Source organism: Onychostoma macrolepis, chromosome 07 (assembly GCF_012432095.1).
Source record: "Onychostoma macrolepis isolate SWU-2019 chromosome 07, ASM1243209v1, whole genome shotgun sequence".
Classification (NCBI taxonomy): Eukaryota; Metazoa; Chordata; class Actinopteri; order Cypriniformes; family Cyprinidae; genus Onychostoma; species Onychostoma macrolepis.
This window is the reverse complement of record NC_081161.1, coordinates 3,077,580-3,099,577: the sequence shown is the minus strand read 5'-3', so window position 1 is coordinate 3,099,577 and position 21,998 is coordinate 3,077,580. Positions and strand designations below refer to the sequence as shown.

The 21,998-nt window shown below is 36.1% G+C and overlaps 1 protein-coding gene across 1 annotated transcript in view; it reads left to right on the top strand.

The window, feature by feature from the left end:
• Nucleotides 1-21,998, top strand: part of LOC131544472 (adhesion G protein-coupled receptor L3-like) — a 309,135-nt gene that overhangs the window by 196,846 nt on the left and 90,291 nt on the right. The window contains 1 exon segment of the mRNA XM_058782694.1: nucleotides 19,019-19,360. Within this exon segment, the coding sequence (XP_058638677.1) occupies nucleotides 19,019-19,360 (342 nt within the window).

Here is a 21,998-nt window from a genome sequence, read left to right as displayed (position 1 = left end):
GACAGGTGATGAGCAGTGCCTGGTTTTCTCCACACATACCGCTTAGAATTAAGGCCAACAAATTCTATTTTGGTCTCATCAGACCAGATAATCTTATTTCTCATCATCTTGGAGTCCTCCATGCGGGCTTTCATGTGTCTTGCACTGAAGAGAGGCTTCCGTCGGGCCACTCTGCCATAAAGCCCCGACTGGTGGAGGGCTGCAGTGATGGTTGACTTTCTACAACTTTCTCCCATCTCCCGACTGCATCTCTGGAGCTCAGCCACAGTGATCTTTGGGTTCTTCTTTACCTCTCTCACCAAGGCTCTTCTCCCCCGATAGCTCAGTTTGGCCGGACGGCCAGCTCTAGGAAGGGTTCTGGTCATCCCAAACATCTTCCATTTAAGGATTATGGAGGCCACTGTGCTCTTAGGAAACTTAAGTGCAGCAGAAATGTTTTTTTGTAACCTTGGCCAGATCTGTGCCTTGCCACAATTCTGTCTCTGAGCTCTTCAGGCAGTTCCTTTGACCTCATGATTCTCATTTGCTCTGACATGCACTGTGAGCTGTAAGGTCTTATATAGACAGGTGTGTGGCTTTCCTAATCAAGTCCAATCAGTATAATCAAACACAGCTGGACTCAAATGAAGGTGTAGAACCATCTCAAGGATGATCAGAAGAAATGGACAGCACCTGAGTTAAATATATGAGTGTCACAGCAAAGGGTCTGAATACTTAGGACCATGTGATATTTCAGTTTTCTTTTTAATAAATCTGCAAAAATGTCAACAATTCTGTGTTTTCTGTCAATATGGGGTGCTGTGTGTACATTAATGAGGAAAAAAATGAACTTAAATGATTTTAGCAAATGGCTGCAATATAACAAAGAGTGAAAAATTTAAGGGGGTCTGAATACTTTCCGTACCCACTGTATATGTCCATATGTCATTTCCCAACTTCCTGTTTCTACAGGAAATACATCAGTGCAAGAAGGAACACTGCACTCATTAAGTGATTCATGGAGTCTTTAAAGAAAATTAAGCTTCTTTTTAAGATCAAGTTTTTTTGTCATTGTCATTATTTTAAAATAATACATAAAAATTAAGCACATCTTACACCCAAATTCTCATTACTGTACAATGAGAAATAAAAAATTATGTAAAATAATAACCTTAAATATATAACTTTACGTTTTTACTTTTTTATTTATTTGTGCTACTTTGTTCATTTTTGTTGATTTATAAATTAATGCATCATTTAGTTTTACTGTATTTCAATAAAAATGTCACTTATAGAAATAAAATAAAAAAAATCTAATGATAATCATCATGAACAGAAATGAAAGGGAGAAAAATACTTATTTGGGTGGAAATGTATATACAGTTTTAAATTATTAATAATGAAATGTCAATGCAAAAAAAAAAAAATAATAATTTTACTAACCTATCAGTCTTACAAATAACCTTTATTTCTGTTATGCAAAATACTGTCTTGTACTTCTTATGATGTTAGGGTGAAATATGACATATTTTAATGAGAGTCACCGCCTCCTCCCTAAAAGCACAGCTACTAATCAGATTTTGGTGAATCCGCGGGTGGAGTTGCTGATGGGAATGTTGTGGTTGTGAAAATGGAAGCTTTGCCTTTTGATTTAATGAAATGAGTTGTTTGGTGTCTGCGGGCGGCACACAGCTTCAATACTGGTTACTTGAGTTAGTGGTCGAGCAGAAAGTTTGGAATGTTCTCTTTAATTGGAAAGTATCGAGTGAAACTGGTGAAGGGGAAGTTCGTGGCTACTTACTGAAAGTCGGATTGTTGTCGGCTGGATCGGTGCTAATTACAGAGCGAATGTTTCTCAAATGTGTGACATTCTTTTCGCCATTTAATTAAAAGCCTTTTAAAGATAGAAAACTTTCATAAACATCACTAAGACTGTGGGAAAAACACTGTTACTGCTGCACAGTAATATGTAGGAGGCGTATTGGGAGTCAGCGCTAAGAGAAAATAAAAAGTGAAATAATTTGCAAAAAATCTGAATTGCTTTCCACCATTTTTTTTCAAGATCACCCTCAATGCCAGCCAAAGTATTGTAATTGCCACCACATTATTAGATTTAAAAAAAAAAAAAAAATCTACAAATTTCTGCTGCAAATCTACTATTTCTATTATATTATATACTATTATAACTATAAAAAAACATTAAAAATTTTAAATAGAGAAAAGCAAATATTGCATTTTATTTAACTGTATTATATTACAATCTATTAGATTTTAAATAATTACACAAAAATGTAAGTAATGTTTTGAAAAATGTAAAATATTTTGGTAACACTTTACAATAAGGTTCATTAGTTAACATTAGTTAACATGAACTAAGATTGAACAATACTTCTACAACATTTATTAATCTTAGTTAATGTTAATTTCAGCATTTACTAATGCATTATTAAAATCACAAGTTGTGCTTGTTAACATTAGTTAATGCACTGTGAACTAACATGAACTAACAATGAACGACTGTATTTTTATTAATTAACATTAACAAAGATGAATAAATGCTGTAATGAATGTGTTGATCATTGTTCGTTAATGTTAGTTAATACATGAACTGTTTACAAATGACACCTTATTGTATATTTTAAATCAAATTCACTAAAAAAATCTACCCCCGCCCATTTATATTTTTCATAACTGTAAAATATATTCTAAAAAATATAAACAATATATATATGTATCAAAATATATCCTTCAGTGTCCACTAAAGGCATTCAAACTCTAATTGTGAGTAGTAGTAGTGTTATTTGATGTCTCAGCCAGCAAGCTCTAACAAGAAGAGTGTTCTCTTAATGAAAGCTTTTGTTTTCATTGACAGACAAATCTGTCTTCAAAGTCACAATTATGTCTCCCTGATGACAGCAGCGGTTTGGACAGCATGCATTTCAGTTCATTTTTCTGGTGTACTTGATTTGTAAGAGAAAGTTTTGGGTATAGTTGAATGGAAGTGTTTTTGGCAGTGAGGTAACAGCTGTGGCCTCTCCACATTTACACTCTCAGCCTGTCATGAGCGCTAACACGCTAACTGCTGCTCGTCACCACTGCTTTCTGACAGAAACTGCACATGCTACTTGTTTTTTTTTTTTTAATATTAGGCAGCATATACACTGGACAGTGTTCAGCATCCACATATGCTAGTATTACAATTTAAACGTATTAGTGTTGCTATTAGTGTGAACTGCTGTCAGTTTTCTGTGGAGCAATAGTTTGAGGAGAATTTTGCTGAGCAAGTCAGTTACACTGTTTAAAATTTTCTACCTGAATAACACATCCAGTTTAATGCCACAGACATACTTGCAGTGCATTTTCACCCTTGCATAGAGGATGTTTCTGTTGTGTGTATCTGTGCGTAATGGTGCGTGTTTCTATCTGGCAGGGTGGACATGAGGTGAAGTTGCTTTTATTAAGTGATGGTGTGATTTGAGATGCTCTTACATGCATTTATAGAGTCAGGAAATGACCCACTCAGAGCATTCTCCAATCACACATGCAGAGAGAGCAGTGTGTGTGTGTGCGTGTGTGTGTGTGTGAGAGAGAGCTCTCTCTGAACGCACAACACCTGCGGCATGTTTCTCCTGGAATTAACCTTCATCTGAAGGTGACTCTTTGATGGGGTTCTGTTCATCACATTCTATTGCTGTTTCAAGACCTAGTGAGCATACATATTATGTGCTTAAACATGCCCAAAATGCAAAGCTGCTTCATGAGATTTTTTTTTTAATTTTGTTTTAGTCTTGGTGACATTATCAAGCAAAATGACGCAAGCAACAGTGTTGTTGTTCTGAATATCAGAATATTCTGAATATACTGTGACCAAATCACAGCCATGCTTATATTCAGAGCAACAACTCACTTGCTAGTGTAATATTGCTGTACAACCACAATTAACAAGAAATTAAAATTGAGTAACTTACAATTTAGACAAAGTGCTGTAGTTAAAATTCTACCTTCCTAACAAAGGTCTCAGGTTTCCTTCCTGTTTAATGCTTGAATAAATAAGTATTGTAAATAGAACTGGTTGAATAAAAGATTCAATGACTCACTCATAAATCATTCCTATAGCTTAAATAGCAAAACAGGATCTCTGATGATCTTATTTAAATGCAAAGTAATTATTTTACAGTTTTCACAGAAATTTAACAAAATGTAAATAAAGACACAATTTCTGTAACTACCTACTCTTCAGAAAGAGTTACTGAAAAATTCCCACTACTAATGCACAGACTGTCTGACTAGGACAAACAAACAGAGTGACGCAAACAGTGAAAAGTCCCAGTGCATCCAAATGCAGCCAAAAGGGGGGCATATGCCACCTTCAGAGTTATAAAATAACAAATGAGACACCCTACAATCTAGTCCTTGGGGTCCACATTCCAGAATGTTTTAGATGTCTAAACACACTAAGTGAGCTGATAAGTTGAATTTGGTGAGTGTTTGAATTAATGAGACATCTAAAACATTCTGGTAGTGCACAGGACTGGAGTTGAGAAACACTGGTCTAGTAGACTTCACAGTCAGCAATGCCCACCTCAAGATCGCAAGCACATCATGTGTGCCATTTAGCACTTAGCCTCTAAATACATGTTTGTTTTTTATGCAATAATACAAGCTACTGGCAAAAAAAGAATCAAATGAGGAAGATTATTGCGAAAAATGGATACATTTTGGTAATGAGAATTTGTGGGGGGAAAGTGCTTAAATCTTTTGAAAAAATAATGTCGCAATGCAAAAAATCTTAATGATCCTGAAATAGGCTTCTGTTGATTTTTGGTTGAAATATGGCTTGGATAGGATCTCGACTCACCTATTTAACTCATACAGCATTGTACGTTTATTTTTAGGCCCTCTATATGTTTTTGGTCTCAGGCAGCGTTTGGCTGGAGGCTGGTTTTATCGCTGCACACAGCTCCATTACTCACTGCTGAAAATCCCCTGGCTCGCGGGCACAAGTGTGTCACACTTTATCACCCCCTCCCCGCGTACCCTCTCCAGCTTTAGTTCATCTATAGAGGCAGTCAAGAGAGAGATACGCACTGTGCTACAACATCTGTCCCTATGCCCTGCTCCACTGGCCTTGTGTGTGTGTTTTCAGTTCTGTCTCATATGTTTCTGTATAACAGGAGCTTTAGGGAATCTCTAAAAATAATCATGATACAACAGAATTATCCTTAATGAAAAGTCTATAACATACTTTGGTTAAAATTTCTCAGTGGTAGTGTAAAACAACACCCTTTTTACCCTGTCAAAATCAGCTCTGTTTTCAGCAAGCCGTTTTAGTGCATGTTCCTTTAAATGCTAATGAGCTCTGCTGACGCCGCCCCTCTAAGGTAAAATGCTAGTGTCAATCAACAATCGTGGGAGGGCCTGGGTCTGTTTGACGTCGCAGGTAGGCATCTGAGAATGGCTTGATATGAGAAAGGGGAAATGATTTAACGAGATAAAAAAACAAAACAAAAAAAAGACTGGGTGGATCTTTATCATTATAGGGTGGTTGTGTACACACACCGCCAACACACATTTTAGTTCTAACAACTTGTAAAAGTGCATGTTGCATCCGATGACCCCTTTAACAGTTTACTTGATTTGGCTTTTGATTTTATTATTATTTTTTTATTTCTTTGCCGGGAGGCAAACATATCAAACATGCACACGGTAAGCGCGTCTACGGTAATTCACGTTGGCCAAAACACATAAGGAAACACATTGTGAAAAAATATCGTCACAATCACAGACATTCACATTTGGACGGGATTAGTTTTCTCAGAGGATCACTGAGTTTGCTGAAAAACAGTAGGTAATTTGCTCTGGAATTATTACAGAGATTGTATGAGAAAAACACAGATGTGACAGATTCGGATGGGATTAAAATCGCCAAGTACTGTACATCTGTGAAACACAAATTTCTCTAACGACCCCCTGTAAAACTAGTCCCATCCGAATAGGGCTTAAGATGACAGAATCATACCAGAATGACATATTCAGCATGGAGTCTCCAAAAAATTTAATTACACTGGAATATCTGAAATGAGCATCAGAAAACAAAATTTGCACAGGGTCCTAAGATCAGTGTCCAATAATGAAATAATCATAAGACATGGAACCCAGCTTTAGAAAATCATCAGCTTCAAGTTACAAAACTCAACCATAATCTTCAAAATCTGCATTGGACAGCACCACCAACAACAAATGAGTATCAGATAACAGAATCTCATTGAATTGACTAAATTCAGCATCATACTATATATTAGACAGCAACAACAACAAATCAGATAACAGTATCAATGGGGAGTATTCAGAATCAGCATCATGTATCAGAATCAGCATTAAATACCTGAACTCAGCATCAGATAGCATTTTTTTTTAAAGGCATCAGATATAAAAACCAGCATGAGTGCTTCACAATCAGTATTAGATAATATGAGCAATACGAATCTCTAAAATCAGCATCTGATAAAAGTATAACCAAAAATGCTTAAAAATCTGCATCAGAAAATAGATTTGCCTTGAAATGTCTAAAATCAGCATCAGAGAACAAAGGGTCAGTGCCTGATTATGACATCATATTCAGATCTGAAGCTCAGATTGACAATGCAAAATCATCAGCCTCAGATTACAAAACTGGAATATAATCTTTAGAAAATAATCTTCAAAAAATCAGACAACATGACCATAAATCAGCGTCAGATAACAGAATAACCATGAATTCTCCAAAATCAGCATCAGGTAACATGATCACAGATTTTTTCTAAATTCAGCATAATATATTAGAATTACCTTGAAATCTTTAAAATTGGCATCAGAGAACAAAGTTAGGGCAGAAATCATCATCAGATCTGCACTCAGATTCACAATACAAAATCATAAGCCTCACATTACAAAACTGGAATATAATCCTCAAAATCAGCATCAGACAATAACAAAATCAGCATCAGATAATACAATTAGAATGTAACCTCAAAAATAATCACACAGAGTAGAATCACCTTGAAATCAGCAATAGATAACACAACTGACACCAGTAAAGAAAAACCCTACATTATGTGCAGAACATTTTCTCTGGTCTTTATATGATACAGATGATGGTTTCACACCAAAATAAACATGGCTTTCTGTATATGAACATGTAATGAAATTTCTCTTGAAATGAATGTTTATTTTTGTGCCACAGTAAAGCGAGGTATGAATTCTCAAAACAGTGAACATTATTGAACCAGGACCTTGTTTTTCTTTAGGCTCCTGTGAAACTTGACATGGCTGAGCTGTTGTGACGGACGGTTTCGTGTGAGATACTGATCTCCTGTTTTGACCTGCTGTGTGGAATAGAAGCTCTCTTCCTTATAGCTTTTGCGTTTGCTGATATTCAGAACATGTGAGGGAACGTCAAACGCAGTGATGTTTGGAGCCGGTGTGGGATGGTTGTTGGCGAGCCATACCGGTGCGTTCTGCTCTGCAGGGCCCCTTTAGGCAGACGGTAATTGACCTAATCTGGCCCATATGCAGAGTGAAATATGTTTAGCCGTGACCTCAGAGGAGCACAGCTTTGTGCTATGACTATTGGAGATCTTTAGACTCTGTCTGGCATTTGGTCTAATAAAACACACAGAGTCAAGACCTGCAGACTCCTCACAAAACAGACTGCAGAAGTGGAAAAATAAAGCTTACGTCCAGAGGATTTTAGATTTGATCTGTTAAACGTGTTCAGATGCATTCATCTATCTCTTCTTATGTTCAAGTCTGGCATGAAACAGAAGTTTTTTTTGAGTGAAATTTATTGAACAAGGCAAAGGCATAAGGGCAGGACCTGGTTTCATTTGTTGTGAAATTATTATTATTTTTTTAAAAGTTGGTCAAGACACACTTTTCTAGACATGAAGTTTGATGTAGTTTAAAAGCTTGAAATTTGAAGGCATTGCAGTTGTTGTATGGTTACTAGCATGCACTGGGTGGTTGCTAGGCTGTTGCTAAGTGGTTGTTATGCGGTTGCTTGGGTGTTTTGTTGGATTGATAGGTGGCTGCTAGGGTGTTCTGGGTGTTTGCAGATGTGTTATCACTGGTTGTTATGTGGTTGCTAAGTGGTTGTTGGGATGTTCTGAGTGGTTGCTAAGTTTGGTTCCTAGGTGGTTGCTATGTTTTTTCTGGGGTGTTTTGGGTGGTTTCTTGTATGTTATGGCTTCTATGGTATTTCTGGAGTGTTCTGTTTGGTTTCTAAGTGGTTGCTATGTGATTGTTAGGGGGTACTGAGTGGTTGCAAGGTGATTTCTATGTGGTTGTTTCTCAGTGATTGTTATGTGAATGCTACAGTGTTCTGATTGTTTGCTGGATAGTTTCTGGTATGTTATGGGTGGTTATGTTATTTCTGGGGTGTTCTTTTTGGTTGCTAGGTGCCTGCTTGCTGGTGTGTTATTGGTGGTTGTTATGTGGTTGCTAGGGTGTTCTGGTGGTTGCTAGTATGTTCTGGGTGGTTCGTAGGTGGTTGCTGTGCTGTTCATGGGGTGTTCTGGGTGGTTGCTGGTGTGTTATGGTTGCCACATTATTTGTGGAACGTTCTCTTTGGTTTCTAGGTGGTTGTTATGCAATTTCTGGGGTGGTCTGTGTGGTTACTAGGTGGTTGCTAGTGTGTACTGAGTGGTAGCTTTGTGGTTGCTTCTGGCTGGTTGCTTTGTGGTTGCTAGGGTTTTCTGTGTAGCTACTATGCAGGTGTTTGGATGGTTGCTGGGGAGTTGCTATGAAGTTTCTAGGGTGTTGCTAGGGTGTTCTGGGTCATTACTAGGACATTGCAGATAAAGAGACACAAAGACAATTCCTTTAATATCAAAGTGTCAATATTAGTATTTTAAAAACTAACAGCAGGTGAAAGTGTGAGTTTTGTCCCATGGGTTAAGAATCAGAGAGCTGACTCTGGCATTCAACAGTTCACAACAAACGTGTGTGTGTGTGTGTGTGTGTGTGTGCATGCAGTATGATCGGAACAGTTAAAAGGGTCCAAATGTTAATTAAGCATGGCTGTGAGTGAGCAGTGATAGAGATGCTTCATCTTTCTGCCAGACATGAATGAGTCGAGCCAGTTCTCACTCGCACTGATAAGACACCAGAATAGAGAGACAATTCAAAGTAATGAGCTCTTTCTGACAGCCAGAGAAACTTCTCTTCATTTTCTTTGGTGCTGAGAAGACGAACGAGAGATAATTATGACAAGAAGAGCACTTCAAATTAAGTGTAATAGCACGCGGCTAAAACGTGGCGCACTGCGCGGAACACTGTCGCATCTGCCGTCAATCCTGATAATGGACAGAATGTTTTAAGAACATTTCTTCCATGGATTGGAAATTACAGGCAGATTTACAGATTGACAGGTTGAGTTAATTGAGTTGGTTTTGATGGTTCAGACCACACACACTTCAATCAGATCGCCTGATTCATGTGCAGCTTCGGTCAGTGCGTCTTCATCTGCTCCACAGGAAACAGTCATGTTTAAGTTACTGACACAAATTAATTATACATAATAAGCAACTAGGGCTGACAATTTAACACATTTATTTAATTTAAAATGCAATAAGCTTGAAGATTTCTTATTGTCAAAGTTAAAAACAGTTGTGCTGGAAACCATGATTCATTGTATTTTCCAGGATTCACAGATGAAAATAAATTAAAAAAGAAAAGCATTTATTTGAAATATAAATCTTTTGTAGTATAATAAATGTTTTTACTGTCGCTTTTGATCAGTAGATCAGTGTTCTGGGTGGTTTCTAGGGAGTTTGTAGGGTGTTCTGCGTGGTTGCTAGGGTGTTTCTGTGTGGTTACCAAGTTGTTATGGGTGGTTGCTATACAGTTACCAGGGTTTTATGGGTTGTTGCTAGGGAGTTGGTAAGGTGTTCTGCATGGTTGTTAGGTTGCTAAGGTGTTTATATGCGGTTACCAAGGTATTGTGGGTGGTTGCTATGCAATTGCCAAGGTGTTCTGGGTGGTTTCTAGGGTGTCATGGATGGTTTCTAGGAGTTGCTAGAGTATTCTGGGTAGTTACTGGGGTTTTGTGAAATATTTTAACATGTAGCTCTGCGGCAGTGATGAAATGACAATATTGAAGTAAATTAAAATGATTTCCATTAAAATTAGACATTTATGCTCACAGCAGTGTGTGCAGTTATAAATGATCATTTTAAGCAGCCTATTGAAATTATAATCAGTTGAAATTTGACAAATTAACATTGAAATGTATTGAAATGTAACAAAAGCCTTTTTCACAAAAATCGGAAATTACGTCAGTACAGGGTAAAGTTAGTTCCCTCACAGGTCTGCGCCTATTATATCAGTATGCCCTTTTCTCAAATAATGCTTCTTACCTTTTCTGTTTTCCAAGTTGTTATATAATCTATAAAGAAATAACATTTTACTTGTTTGTAACTTATATGGCCACTCAGACTGCTGACTCGTGAGCTAATTAAGCTTAACATAGCACCGCATATTTTCTATTCTCCGTCTCCGGCAAAGTCCCTTTTTTAAATAGTCTTTGATCTCCGGTACATTTGAGCGTATTATCTCAGTTTACTCAGTCATTTCCCTCGAATCACCTCATCATGATAAATTACATTTATGACCATGCACATTTTTCCAAGAATAGCCTATACAATTCTCAGTCCGGTGGAAACATATTAAATTCAACACATCAACGTAATCCCGATAGAATAGGAACAAAGCCATGAATCCAAGTCATCTCTTGTTTAATATATATTTCCCAGGGCACATTATACAACGCACATTTACGCCATCACATTAATAATGCAAAGGAGAGCAATTAGAAAATACAACATTACTTTTATAATAATAATAATAATAATAGTAATAGCGAAAAAATCACGTGGAGAGTCATAATGCACAGCCAGCACCAAACGGACAGAACGGCAAAGCTAACTGAATTATAAATGCCACCATTTAGAATTAATCAAACTTGTATTTGTGATGACCCGAGCTGACCAAACAGTTTATAGTGAAATGTTTGCACTTTGTCATTACCGGCAGTTCAAGCATTTTCATAGGATCTAATTTGTAAAAAAAGACTTTGATTCTCGAATTCATTCTTGTTCAGTACGGCCGCTGTTGTCACCGGAAAAACTTTTACCCTGCAAGCGCCAATCCGGAAGCCAGGAACGCGGAAGTGTGAAAAAGGCTAATTAACTTGCAGTGAGAATTACTGCATGGTCACATGATGTATATAATCATCTTTAGTCGTTGCAGATATCAGGAAACATCAGGCGTGAGCTGAAGTGTGTTTTGAGGTGTCGTGGTCGTGGTCAGGTGGTTTTGGGAGGAATCTTTCTGCTACGTCTGGAGGTTTAAAGCATTTTCCTCCCTCAGCGCCTGATGAAGCGTCTCTGTGCGTTTGTGTTTAATGATGCAGAGCTGCTGGAAGCTGCACTCGTGGCTGTCATTGATTCACATGCTGTGAATGTTTATAATGGAGTCTCAAAATGAGAGTGTTTGCAATCTTTGCGTGTGCGATTGTATATGTGTGGCTATGTATATGTTTTGTCCTCAGCAATTGGCTTGTGGTAGGTTATGACATTGGCTTAAAAAAATTATGATTATTATTATTATTATTATTAATGTAATTATAGTGTGTTCATATATAATTATCAATTATTTAATGTATTAATTATTAAGCATTGTTATCATTTATTGTTAAAGGGGTCATGAACTGAGAGACCAAAATTCGGTTGATCTTTTGACATATAATAGGTCATTATACTATAAAAACATCCTGTAAGTTTCAGAACTCCAATACTTTCTAAAGTTTCTAAAAACAGCTTATATTTAAGCCAATCTGCAAAAAGGACAGGTTGTGGAATGTACGACTCTATGACGTAATAGTGTGACTAAACACCGCCTCCGCAGAATCAAGATCAACGCCTGCTTCTACAGCAGGGCTCCAAAAAAAAAGCAAAAAACAAAATTAACAATCAATTAAGAAGCCATTGGCTCCTATAAGAAACAAATCTAGGCGCCAACTAATTTTTTTTAGGTGCCACAGAATAAACGTTATTTTTTTAACACCTTTGTTAAAAATGACCATTTTGGTCATACTGTCATGTGTTTATGTCTCATATTTTCTTGTCTTTTATCAGCATTTTTTCAGCCTATCTTGTAGATGCTGGGAACTAAGGTTCGCTTAAAGTGGAAACTAAACGTCTTTTCCAACTTAAGAATTATATACAGTCACAAATAATTCTTTAGTTTAGTTTGAAACACTGAAACACTGACATTTCAGTCAGTTGCACTGTAAGCGTACCCTTTGATGTTCATTTCGTACTATAGTAGTAAAGAGAAAGATATGATGGGTTAACTTATCGCTTGAACTGAGGCGCTAAAGCGTTCGCTCATGCTGCATTAAAGAGCACCAAAACCATATTTATTGTTTGAATTTCCTTATGAATTTGGCAAAATTTAAAAAATGATATTTTGTTTATTAACAAAGCACAAAGCTTATTGTGATTATTGGATGGCAAGTGAGCTACAAATAATATGAAGTTCACGTATTGACAGAACACAGCATAGACTAAACTTAACAAGAAGCCATAGTATCAATTAAATTATATTGTTAACAATATTTTATATTTTAACGATAACAATTTACCTGTTGTAGTTTGTTCAAGTTGTGCACAAAATAGACACTGCTTTTCTGCCCATTTTCGATCTCTCTCATGCCGTCACAACTGGAGTTGCTTATAGCAGGCTGTTTTTCCACTAAAACTTTGATGCGCATCGTCTGAATTTATTACGTCCACAGCAAACGATGTGATTGCAAAACAATCAGGAAAAAAGGCATTACATGCAAATTTTTTATTCATAACATATAAATTTATATAGTCACCAGTGGCGACCTCAGCAAAAACTTCCTTCACAAGTTAATATTTACGGTCGCAAATGCGACCGTTTTAGTTGCAGTCTGGAGCCCTGTACAGCACTGCCTGTTTAGCCCCGCCCACCGATTCTACGCTGCTGCCCGTTTAGCCCCGCCCACCGATTCTACGCTGCTGCCCGTTTAGCCCCGCCCACTGACTTGCGCATGTAGTAGGGGTGTGCGATACTGCAAATTTTGTTATCGATCCAATACCGAGTAAATAAAGGGCCAGTATCGCCGATATCGATACTTGTCATTTAAAAAAACATACATTTAAATGACCAACAACAATTAACAATACTGATGTTGATGTGACTAATATTATATTCACCTTAAAGCTACGTGGATATTATTTGCCTTTCTAAAAGGACTTTGCAGGCAGAGGAGCCCAGAACATGAAAGCAATGCACAGTTTTATTTTAAATATTTTCCTCCCATAGAAAAGAGTTATAAAGATAATTAACGTGGCTTAATAAATTAAGAACGTAATATTAAAAACAAAACTCAGTATACACTTTATTAATGTTGCAAACTAGATATAGGCCTACAAGTTAGCATGTGCCCAGAATATGAAAGCAACAAAACCATTATAAAGAAAAGTTTAACGTAAGTGGTTTATTGAATGAAGACAGTGATATGAAAAAGAACTAGGCCTATTAAACAATAACTCGTTTAGTGTTGAAAGGATTTCCGTATGTTATGTACGCACTGTATTTTCTCTTTGTTTTATACATACTGTAATATTTGTTTGTTATTATTGCAATAAAAAAAAAAAAAAAAACTGTGATATGAAAAGGCCAAATTCGGTAGCCTATAGTTTATAAAAATATATAGGCCTACAATGAATATATATGCAAACAGGCTAAATTACATGTTAAGCATTTTACTCCCATAGAAAACCATTATAATGAAATCATTTAAAGTGGCTAAATGCATTAAGAAATAATGCCAAATAAGGCCAAACTCAGTATACACTTTACAGTGATACTGCATAAAAAGGACAAATTCGGTATACAATTATATACAATATGCACTATGTGAAGGATTTCCTTCCTCCCCTTTTCATTTCTTCTGTAGCTCGGAGTTCTACCTTTCCATCTCGCGCTGTATCCGCATGCACTTGAGCCACTGGGTCATGTGACGGCATGACAACAAAACAGCGTAGCAGGGGAGGAGCATCGATGTTTGCATACGAGATGTGAAAAGAGCGGAATATACACCCACAGACATGTCTACACTTTGTTGAATGTATTAAACAATGCATTAAGTGTATAGGAGAAAAAATTAACCTAAAATATTGATCTTAACAGGCTAGTATCGATCCGATACCAATACCAACATTGGTATCGATACTATTGATATTAGGATCGATACGCCCACCCCTAGCATGTAGTAGGTAAATGACAAGAGTGGCAAAAGCAGGTCTACACAGAATCCAAACAATAAACTTTATTTGATGAAGGCCGCATCAGTAAGAACTTGGTCCTTTGTACACTTCATTTTATCTCGGATTAGTTTACAATCATAGCACAATTCTATGCAGGATCTTCAGAAAGATTGAAACTAAAAGACGAAGCTGTGCAACTATATTAAGTTTGATTTGATGTCCCACCACACAAATGTGACCCAGGACGACAAAACCAGTCTTAAGTGTAAATTTTTCGAAATTGAGATTTATACATCATCTGAAGCTGAATAAATAAGCTTTCCATTGATGTATGGTTTGTTAGGATCGGATAATATTTGGCCGAGATACAACTATTTGAAAATCTGGAATCTGAGGGTGCAAAAAAATCTAAATATTGAGAAAATCGCCTCCAAATGAAGTTCTTAGCAATGCATATTACTAATCAAAAATTAAGTTTTGATACATTTACGGTAAGAAATTTACAAAATATCTTCATGGAACAAGATCTTTACTTAATATGCTAATGATTTTTGGCATAAAATAAAAAATCTATAATTTTGACCCATACAATGTATTTTTGGCTATTGCTACAAATATAGCCCAGCGAGTTAAGACTGGTTTTGTGGTCCAGGGTCACAAATGTGAGTAACATTTTTTATTACGTGGTCACTATTGCTTTGTCTGTTATTACAGATCATTTGATATGTACTGAGTATTTATGCATCCATCTACGAAGGATGTAGGCCGTCAAACATACACAACTGTTAGCCAATCATAGCAGTGGGCGTTTACTTCTAAGTCTACAATCCACCACACCTATTAAAACAGAGCATTCTGATGAGGAGAAAATAGCTTATTACTTCTAAATAATGCTTTTGATGTAAAAATCTTGGTAACGTTATAAGTGGACCTCAGAGAACAGTACAAAATAAAAAAATAAAGACAGTTCATGACCCCTATAAAAAGGTTCCTTCTACATGCTTCTTGGCATGCAGAAGTAATTAAAAACTTAAATATGTGTTTTAACTAATAGATACTACTCAGAAAATACAAATTGTTCAAAATTAAAACTGGATGTGAAATATCATGCATAATGTGGTTGGATTGCACCAAACTTATAGCTTGTTTAAAACTAATCATCAAGTTGAAGACGTGCAGGTGGACACCTGATCCCATTAGCCTCTCTTCGGACTATCACTATCCTTATCTATAATACGGCCGAGGCCAAAAATAGGAAGAAAAATTAATAATCAGGTTGATTTTCTCTTCTATACAAGTATAGAAGCCCTCTGGGCACAACTTATTAAAGTTTTAAAAGAGAATTAACTCCTGCAGCAGGTGATGCTGAACTTTTAATTGCTCATCAAAGAATTAATAGTGGTCAAGCGTAGGGTTTGTGAAATTAATAAACAATATTAATAATCAAAATCTGAGTTACTGAAATAACTTCATTATGTTACAGCACATAAAAACACTGGCGTGAATATTAACATGTAGATCTAGTTTGCATGCTAGCAGACACTCAAGCAATTATGGACTTTAAAGGAACAGTTCATAATGAAAATGTGCTGAAAATGTCCTCACCTTCAGGCCGTCCAAGATGTAGATGAGTTTGTTTCTTCATCAGATTTGGAGAAATGTAGCATTGCATCACTTGCTCAGGAAGGAATGCTCTGCAGTGAATGGGTGCCGTCAGAATGAGAGTCCAAACAGCTGATAAAAACATCACAATAATCCGCACCACTCCGGTCCATCACTTAACATCTTGAGAAGACAAAAGCTGCGTGTTTGGAAGAAACAAATTCAAGACATTTCAAGTCCATAATTAATAGTAACGCCAGTGGAAAAGTCATCTGTTCTGAATCAGGAGAAAAATCAGCACAGATTAATCACCAGCTTTTGGTTTCTCAAGATGTTAACTGATGGACTTGAGTGTTGTGGGTTATTGTGATGTTTTTATCAGCTGTTTGGACTCTCATTCTGACGGCACCCATTCACTGCAGAGCATCCATTGCTGAGCAAGTGATGTAATGCTGTAATGGGCTGTGATTTGGTCTTTATTCATGTATTTATTTCAGTGTTTTGTTGGAAGCACTTGAGTGCAGTGAGTTATGTCTATTCATGAGCCGTGATCACTGTACCATTTGGTGAATTAGTTTTCATGGTTATATTGTGGGATCGTTGATGTCTCTAAATGGTGTGCTAAACCGATACCAGACTGTGGTTGGCAGGTTTACATGTCGGTCAGATGTCTCTTCCACTCTGAATGGGCAGTTCTTTGCTAATAGACCGCGGAGACTCTCTTACCAGTGAAGTTAGCGCTAGCGCTGCTGGCCGTACGCGGTCAGTTTGTGAAAACGGCAGGAAATGTAATTTTCTGTAATGTAAACAATTATAGATCGGAGTCGATGTTCTGCCCACACAAACACAAAACTATTACCGTCACATCACCCTACAGCACAAGAGCCTGTGTGTGTATGTGTGTGTGTGTTTGCTGGGTCGTGGGCCTTTCCCATAATTCCTCCCGAGTCTGTTTTGTTGGCTTATTGCTTTGTTTTCCTCTCTCTCTTGCTGGTTTCTGTGTTTATTAGCACATTAGCTCCTTGGAGGCTCAGAGTATCAGAGACTCACAGAAGCAGCCAGATCATTTCAGCCCTGTATTTGTGTTTGGAGAACTGACAGCAGCTGATCATTCGGTCTGTTTACTCACGTCATGCACATTTCTGCTCTTATTCTGATCCGTTCATCAGTGCATGTAAAGTTTATCTTGGTAATATTGCTGAATGATTTGAACAAACAATTAATGTGATTCCTGTGAAATATATCAATCTGTGTATTAAAAATGAATGGATATATTGAGTGTGTATGCACTTTGGAGCATGCTGTGCAGTTTAATTGCATCTTTTTTGTAGTTGAATACTCATTTAAAGCCATAATGTGATTTAGATTTTATTGATTAATTGAGCAGCAGACATTCTTCATAAGATTAGAATGTATTTACTTATTCATTTGCTTGCTTGCTTTCATCTTTTTAATAATTGCACTAAAGCTGCTTAAAGCAACCTGTTTCTGTTTTTATAGATGAGCAGGTATTGGAATGAAAATAGCATTTTGGTTAGTGGTGTTTCTTGGTTTCTTTTGTGTGGGTGTATGTATTGTATGCCTGCTAGGGGAGTAATTTTCACACACACACATACTGTATGTTTTTTTTTTTTCTGTGTATTGCAGTTTCTTCAAATTTTTAATATGCATATTAATATGTTTCTATGGTAAGCTGGTATACCATAAACCATCAAAAAAAAACTGTTAAAAAAACATTAGCTCATATAAAAATAAAAATAAAATTATATATATATATATATATATATATATATATATATATATATATATGTGTGTGTGTATGTATATGTGTGTATATATGTATAATAAAATATTAATTTAGTTTAACTTGATGTATTAACTAATACTGAACTGAAATAAGTTATTAAAAACTATATTGACATTAAACTAGTAATAACAATAATAACAAAAACACAACAAAATGACTAAAAATGTAACTAAAAGTTTAAAATGAAAACAGAAAATATAAAAAATAAAATTGAATTGATGAAAAAACAACTGTAATAGTATCTCACTGGTGTGGAGGTTTTCTAGGTATTGTATAGGTGTGAACTGTAGGTTGTTGTTAATATGTACAATAAAGTATAATACATGTTTTTATTGATTTTACAGATTTAGAGTTGAAGGTGTAGTTACCATAGCAACACATCTGGCATAACAGCAGTAAGCAGTGAAAACATATTCTGCCTTTGAACCTCTAGTAATCATAATCATGAGAAAAACAAGAGGGTTTCTAGCACTCCTGGCACTCCTGTTTCTAGCACTCCTGGCACATAATAAAAATATATCTTGAATCCCTAACAATGCAGACAGCACTTATTATTATTTTTTTTTTTGGTGTTTGGCTTAGTGTTAAGCTAAAGTTAAACTCAAACTCTTGTGCTTTTTGATGAGAGTTTACTTTGACAAGAAATTCAGAAGTAGATTTAATAATAAAGATGAATAAGAGAAATGTCTGCAATGAAATGTCCTCTAGATCTTTATATAACTGTGTGATTTTGTTTCTCAGTATGAAGTCGTTTTCTTCAGGATGCTGCTTGGTTGATTTTTATTTAAGCAATTTGCTGCTGGATAATGTGTTACTATGTATAATAATGGTCATTATTACAGGAAATATAATTTCTGATTGAAATATAATTCGTTGTGTTCTAAAATAAAGCAATAAGCCCTGTGAAGCCGTGGTTTACAGTGAATTTATAACAGCTAAGGGGAGTTGTTAGGCACGAGGCAGAGCTTAGCTGTTATAAATTCACTGTAAACCACGGCTTCACAGGGCTTATTGCTTTTATATAATGGTTATTCCATATACGTAGCAAGGTTTCACAAAATAAAACAAGGCAAATAAAATGTAATGATATTGATAAAAACACTATCCTTCTGCCAAACAATGTAGTTCCTCAGAAACGGTTGTGGTTGCATCAAATTGGTTGCTGAGCAACACACAGAAACAAAGAGGTGTATGTTTGTAGAGTAATTTACAACAGCTTCGAACGTGGCTCAACCAATCAGAATCAAGGACCAGAACTATCCGTTTTATAACAATTTTTTTCTTCTGATTCCAGAAACTTCCTCCTCAGGAAACGTCTTAATGGACACGACGACGACGCGCACCACGACTCGCCCGGTCACCATCACCATGACGACCGCCTCCACCTCCACCTCCACCAGCACCACCATGACCAGCAGCACCCGATCTCCCTCCACGACGCCGGCGGCCCCACGCAGCACCGCCACAGAGCGGCAGCCGGCGGCTCTTCCCGAGGTCACGGCGCGCTCCGACCCGTCCTCCGTCCTGCCCAACATCGCCGTGGAGTTCTGCAGCCCCGTCACCGACTCCTCCATCACCTGGCCCAAAACACGGCAGGGCCTCGTGGCCAAGCAGCCCTGCCCGCCAGGAACCATCGGTACGTTACAGCAGTCCACAGCAGCCGTGTAGTGATTGTGTTCACCAGCAGAGGGCGCCGAGAGATGCACTGGTTACTTAGTTGCGCCAATACTTGGACAGGAACAGAGCGCTATTATCATCAATTTATCAAAAGAGACATATATTGAAATATCTTATTCATTGTTAATATATTAACTAATTATGTTAGAGTAATACTCTTTGTTTGTCATGCAAGTAATTATTTCCACCATGAAATAAATAATGTTAAAATATAATCTCAAATTATATTTAAAAAAAAAGGAAGTCACAATTACGAAAGTCTGACTTTCTTTTTTGCAATTTTGGCTGTTGTTCTCTGAATTATGAGTTGCATTTCTGTCTTTTTCCTCACAATTCAGAGAAAAATAGTCAGAACAACGAAAAAGAAAGTCAGACTTCAGAGTTAATTTTTTTTAATTTTTATTTTTATTTTGAATTTATATCTCACAATTTTTTCAGAAAAAAAAATCAGATTTGCTGTTCAGAATTTTGAGATAAAAAATGAGAAATGCAAGATATAAAGTTTGTCTCAAAGTTATTCTCAGAATTGTGAGACAGAGGTGTGAATTGTGAGATATAAGCTCAGTTCTGAGAAAGAAAAATCAGACTTATGAGAAACAAACTCAAAAAAATAAAAATAAATTCATATTTGTCAGAATTTTGAGAAAACGTCAGAATTACAAACAATGAATTCAGAAGTCTGACTTTCTTTTTCATAGCTCTGACTATTTTTCTCTAAATTCTGAGTTACATCTCACAATTCAGATTTTTTATTTATTCATTTTTTTTCTGTTTTGACTTTTCCCTCGCATTTATGAATTTATATTTCATGAATCAGACTTTTTTTTTTTTTTTTTTTTGAAATTCTGAGAAAAACTGAGATATTACCTGGAAAAAGTCAGAATTGCGAGATAAACTTAAAGTCTGACTTAATTTCTTGCAATTCCGAGCATATTCTGTGTTTATGTCCCCCCACAAATCTGACAAAAAGTTGCGATTACTTTAATTTTTTATTTTTTAATTGTATAATTAGTTTTTTTTTTTTCTTGTAGTGGAAACAAGCTTCCATAGTTGTACTGCATAATAGCATGCAGGGTTGTTTTGCACAAAATTGGAAACAATCCTGAAAAATAATTATCTCACACACCCAGTATAAATAAATATATTAATCAACTAAACAATCACATCCCAGAAAGCACAGACTTCATGCTGAAAATGAGCCTGAAATGCCAAAATAACAAGCCTAATTAGGGATAGTAAAGACAAATATGAAATAAAATTTAAAAAACTGTAATTACTGTATACAATATATTCAGTTTGTGAAAAAAAATGAAATGCAGTTAAGAAAAGTAAAAAAAAATAAAATAAAATAGTATTAGTGTTATTGTAAAATTGTAACTTTGTTATAATACTGTTTTGATATGTTTGCTATTTGCTATAGTGTGATTATTGGTTATTTTTAATATAACCAGTTTGACTTGCAAACATAATGATAATAAACAATGTTTACAAAATAATCAATAATAATAATAGTAATAATAGTTATTATTATTTAACAAAAAAAAAAAAGAAGAAGAAAAATGTGTAGTCCCTCTATTTTAATTGATAGAGATTAACAAGTAACATTTCTCTTAGCCATGAACATCCTAGCAACTGCATAGCGACGCCTTGCCCCGTATCTTCAGAGAAAATAAGCCCTCATCACTGCATGTTTAACAGCTTGTTTTGGTAACCCAGGTGTGGTGTTTTTCTCTGTGGTTTATTAGTGAGTGTGTGGATGTGCAGCAGACGAGCGACGCACAGCACGAGCACAAATAACACAAACGCAGCACACGCATCAAACACACCGCTGCTGCGCTCGCTCACCTTCCACCTCGCTCTGTCACTCTGCTTCCTCTCCTTTTCTTTCTTTAAAGTTCAGCTTTTCCCTTCATTTCTCTCGCTGCTCACATCCAAACGTTTCCATGGTTTCGGGTGATTGGCAGATTCTTCATGATTAGTTGTTTGTTCTTGAAGTTTTCAGAGCATCAGGCTGGATTTGTCCTCTGGTCATTTCTCAGAGTAACACGTTCACATCTTCATAAAATCATTCAAAACGATAACAACATCAAAAAACACTAGCTGAACACCCCATTATATAATATCATTCAAAAGTTGAGAAATTAATACTTTTATTCAGCAAGGATGCGTTAAATTGATCAAAAGTGACAGTAAAGATATTAATAATGTAGAAAAATATTTATATTTCAAATAAATGCTGTTCTTTTGAACTTTCTATTCATCTGTGAATCCTGAAAAATTAAATGTATCACAGTTTCCACAAAAATATTGGGCAGCACAACTGCTTTCAACATTGATCATAATCTGAAATGTTTCTTGAGCAACACGGAAGGATTAATATAATATTGTAACATTATTTTTATTAAAAATATTTCACCACATGTAGACTATTGGACTGTATTATTGGGCAGAGAGAGTGTTTATTTTGATTGTTATTACTATTAGAAATGTATGTGTTTATTACATAGTCTTTTATCACACTGCTGTTGTACGTGTACAGTACATCTGGAGTGTGTGTGTGTGTGTGTGTGTGTGTGTCAGTGATCTCACCTGAGTGC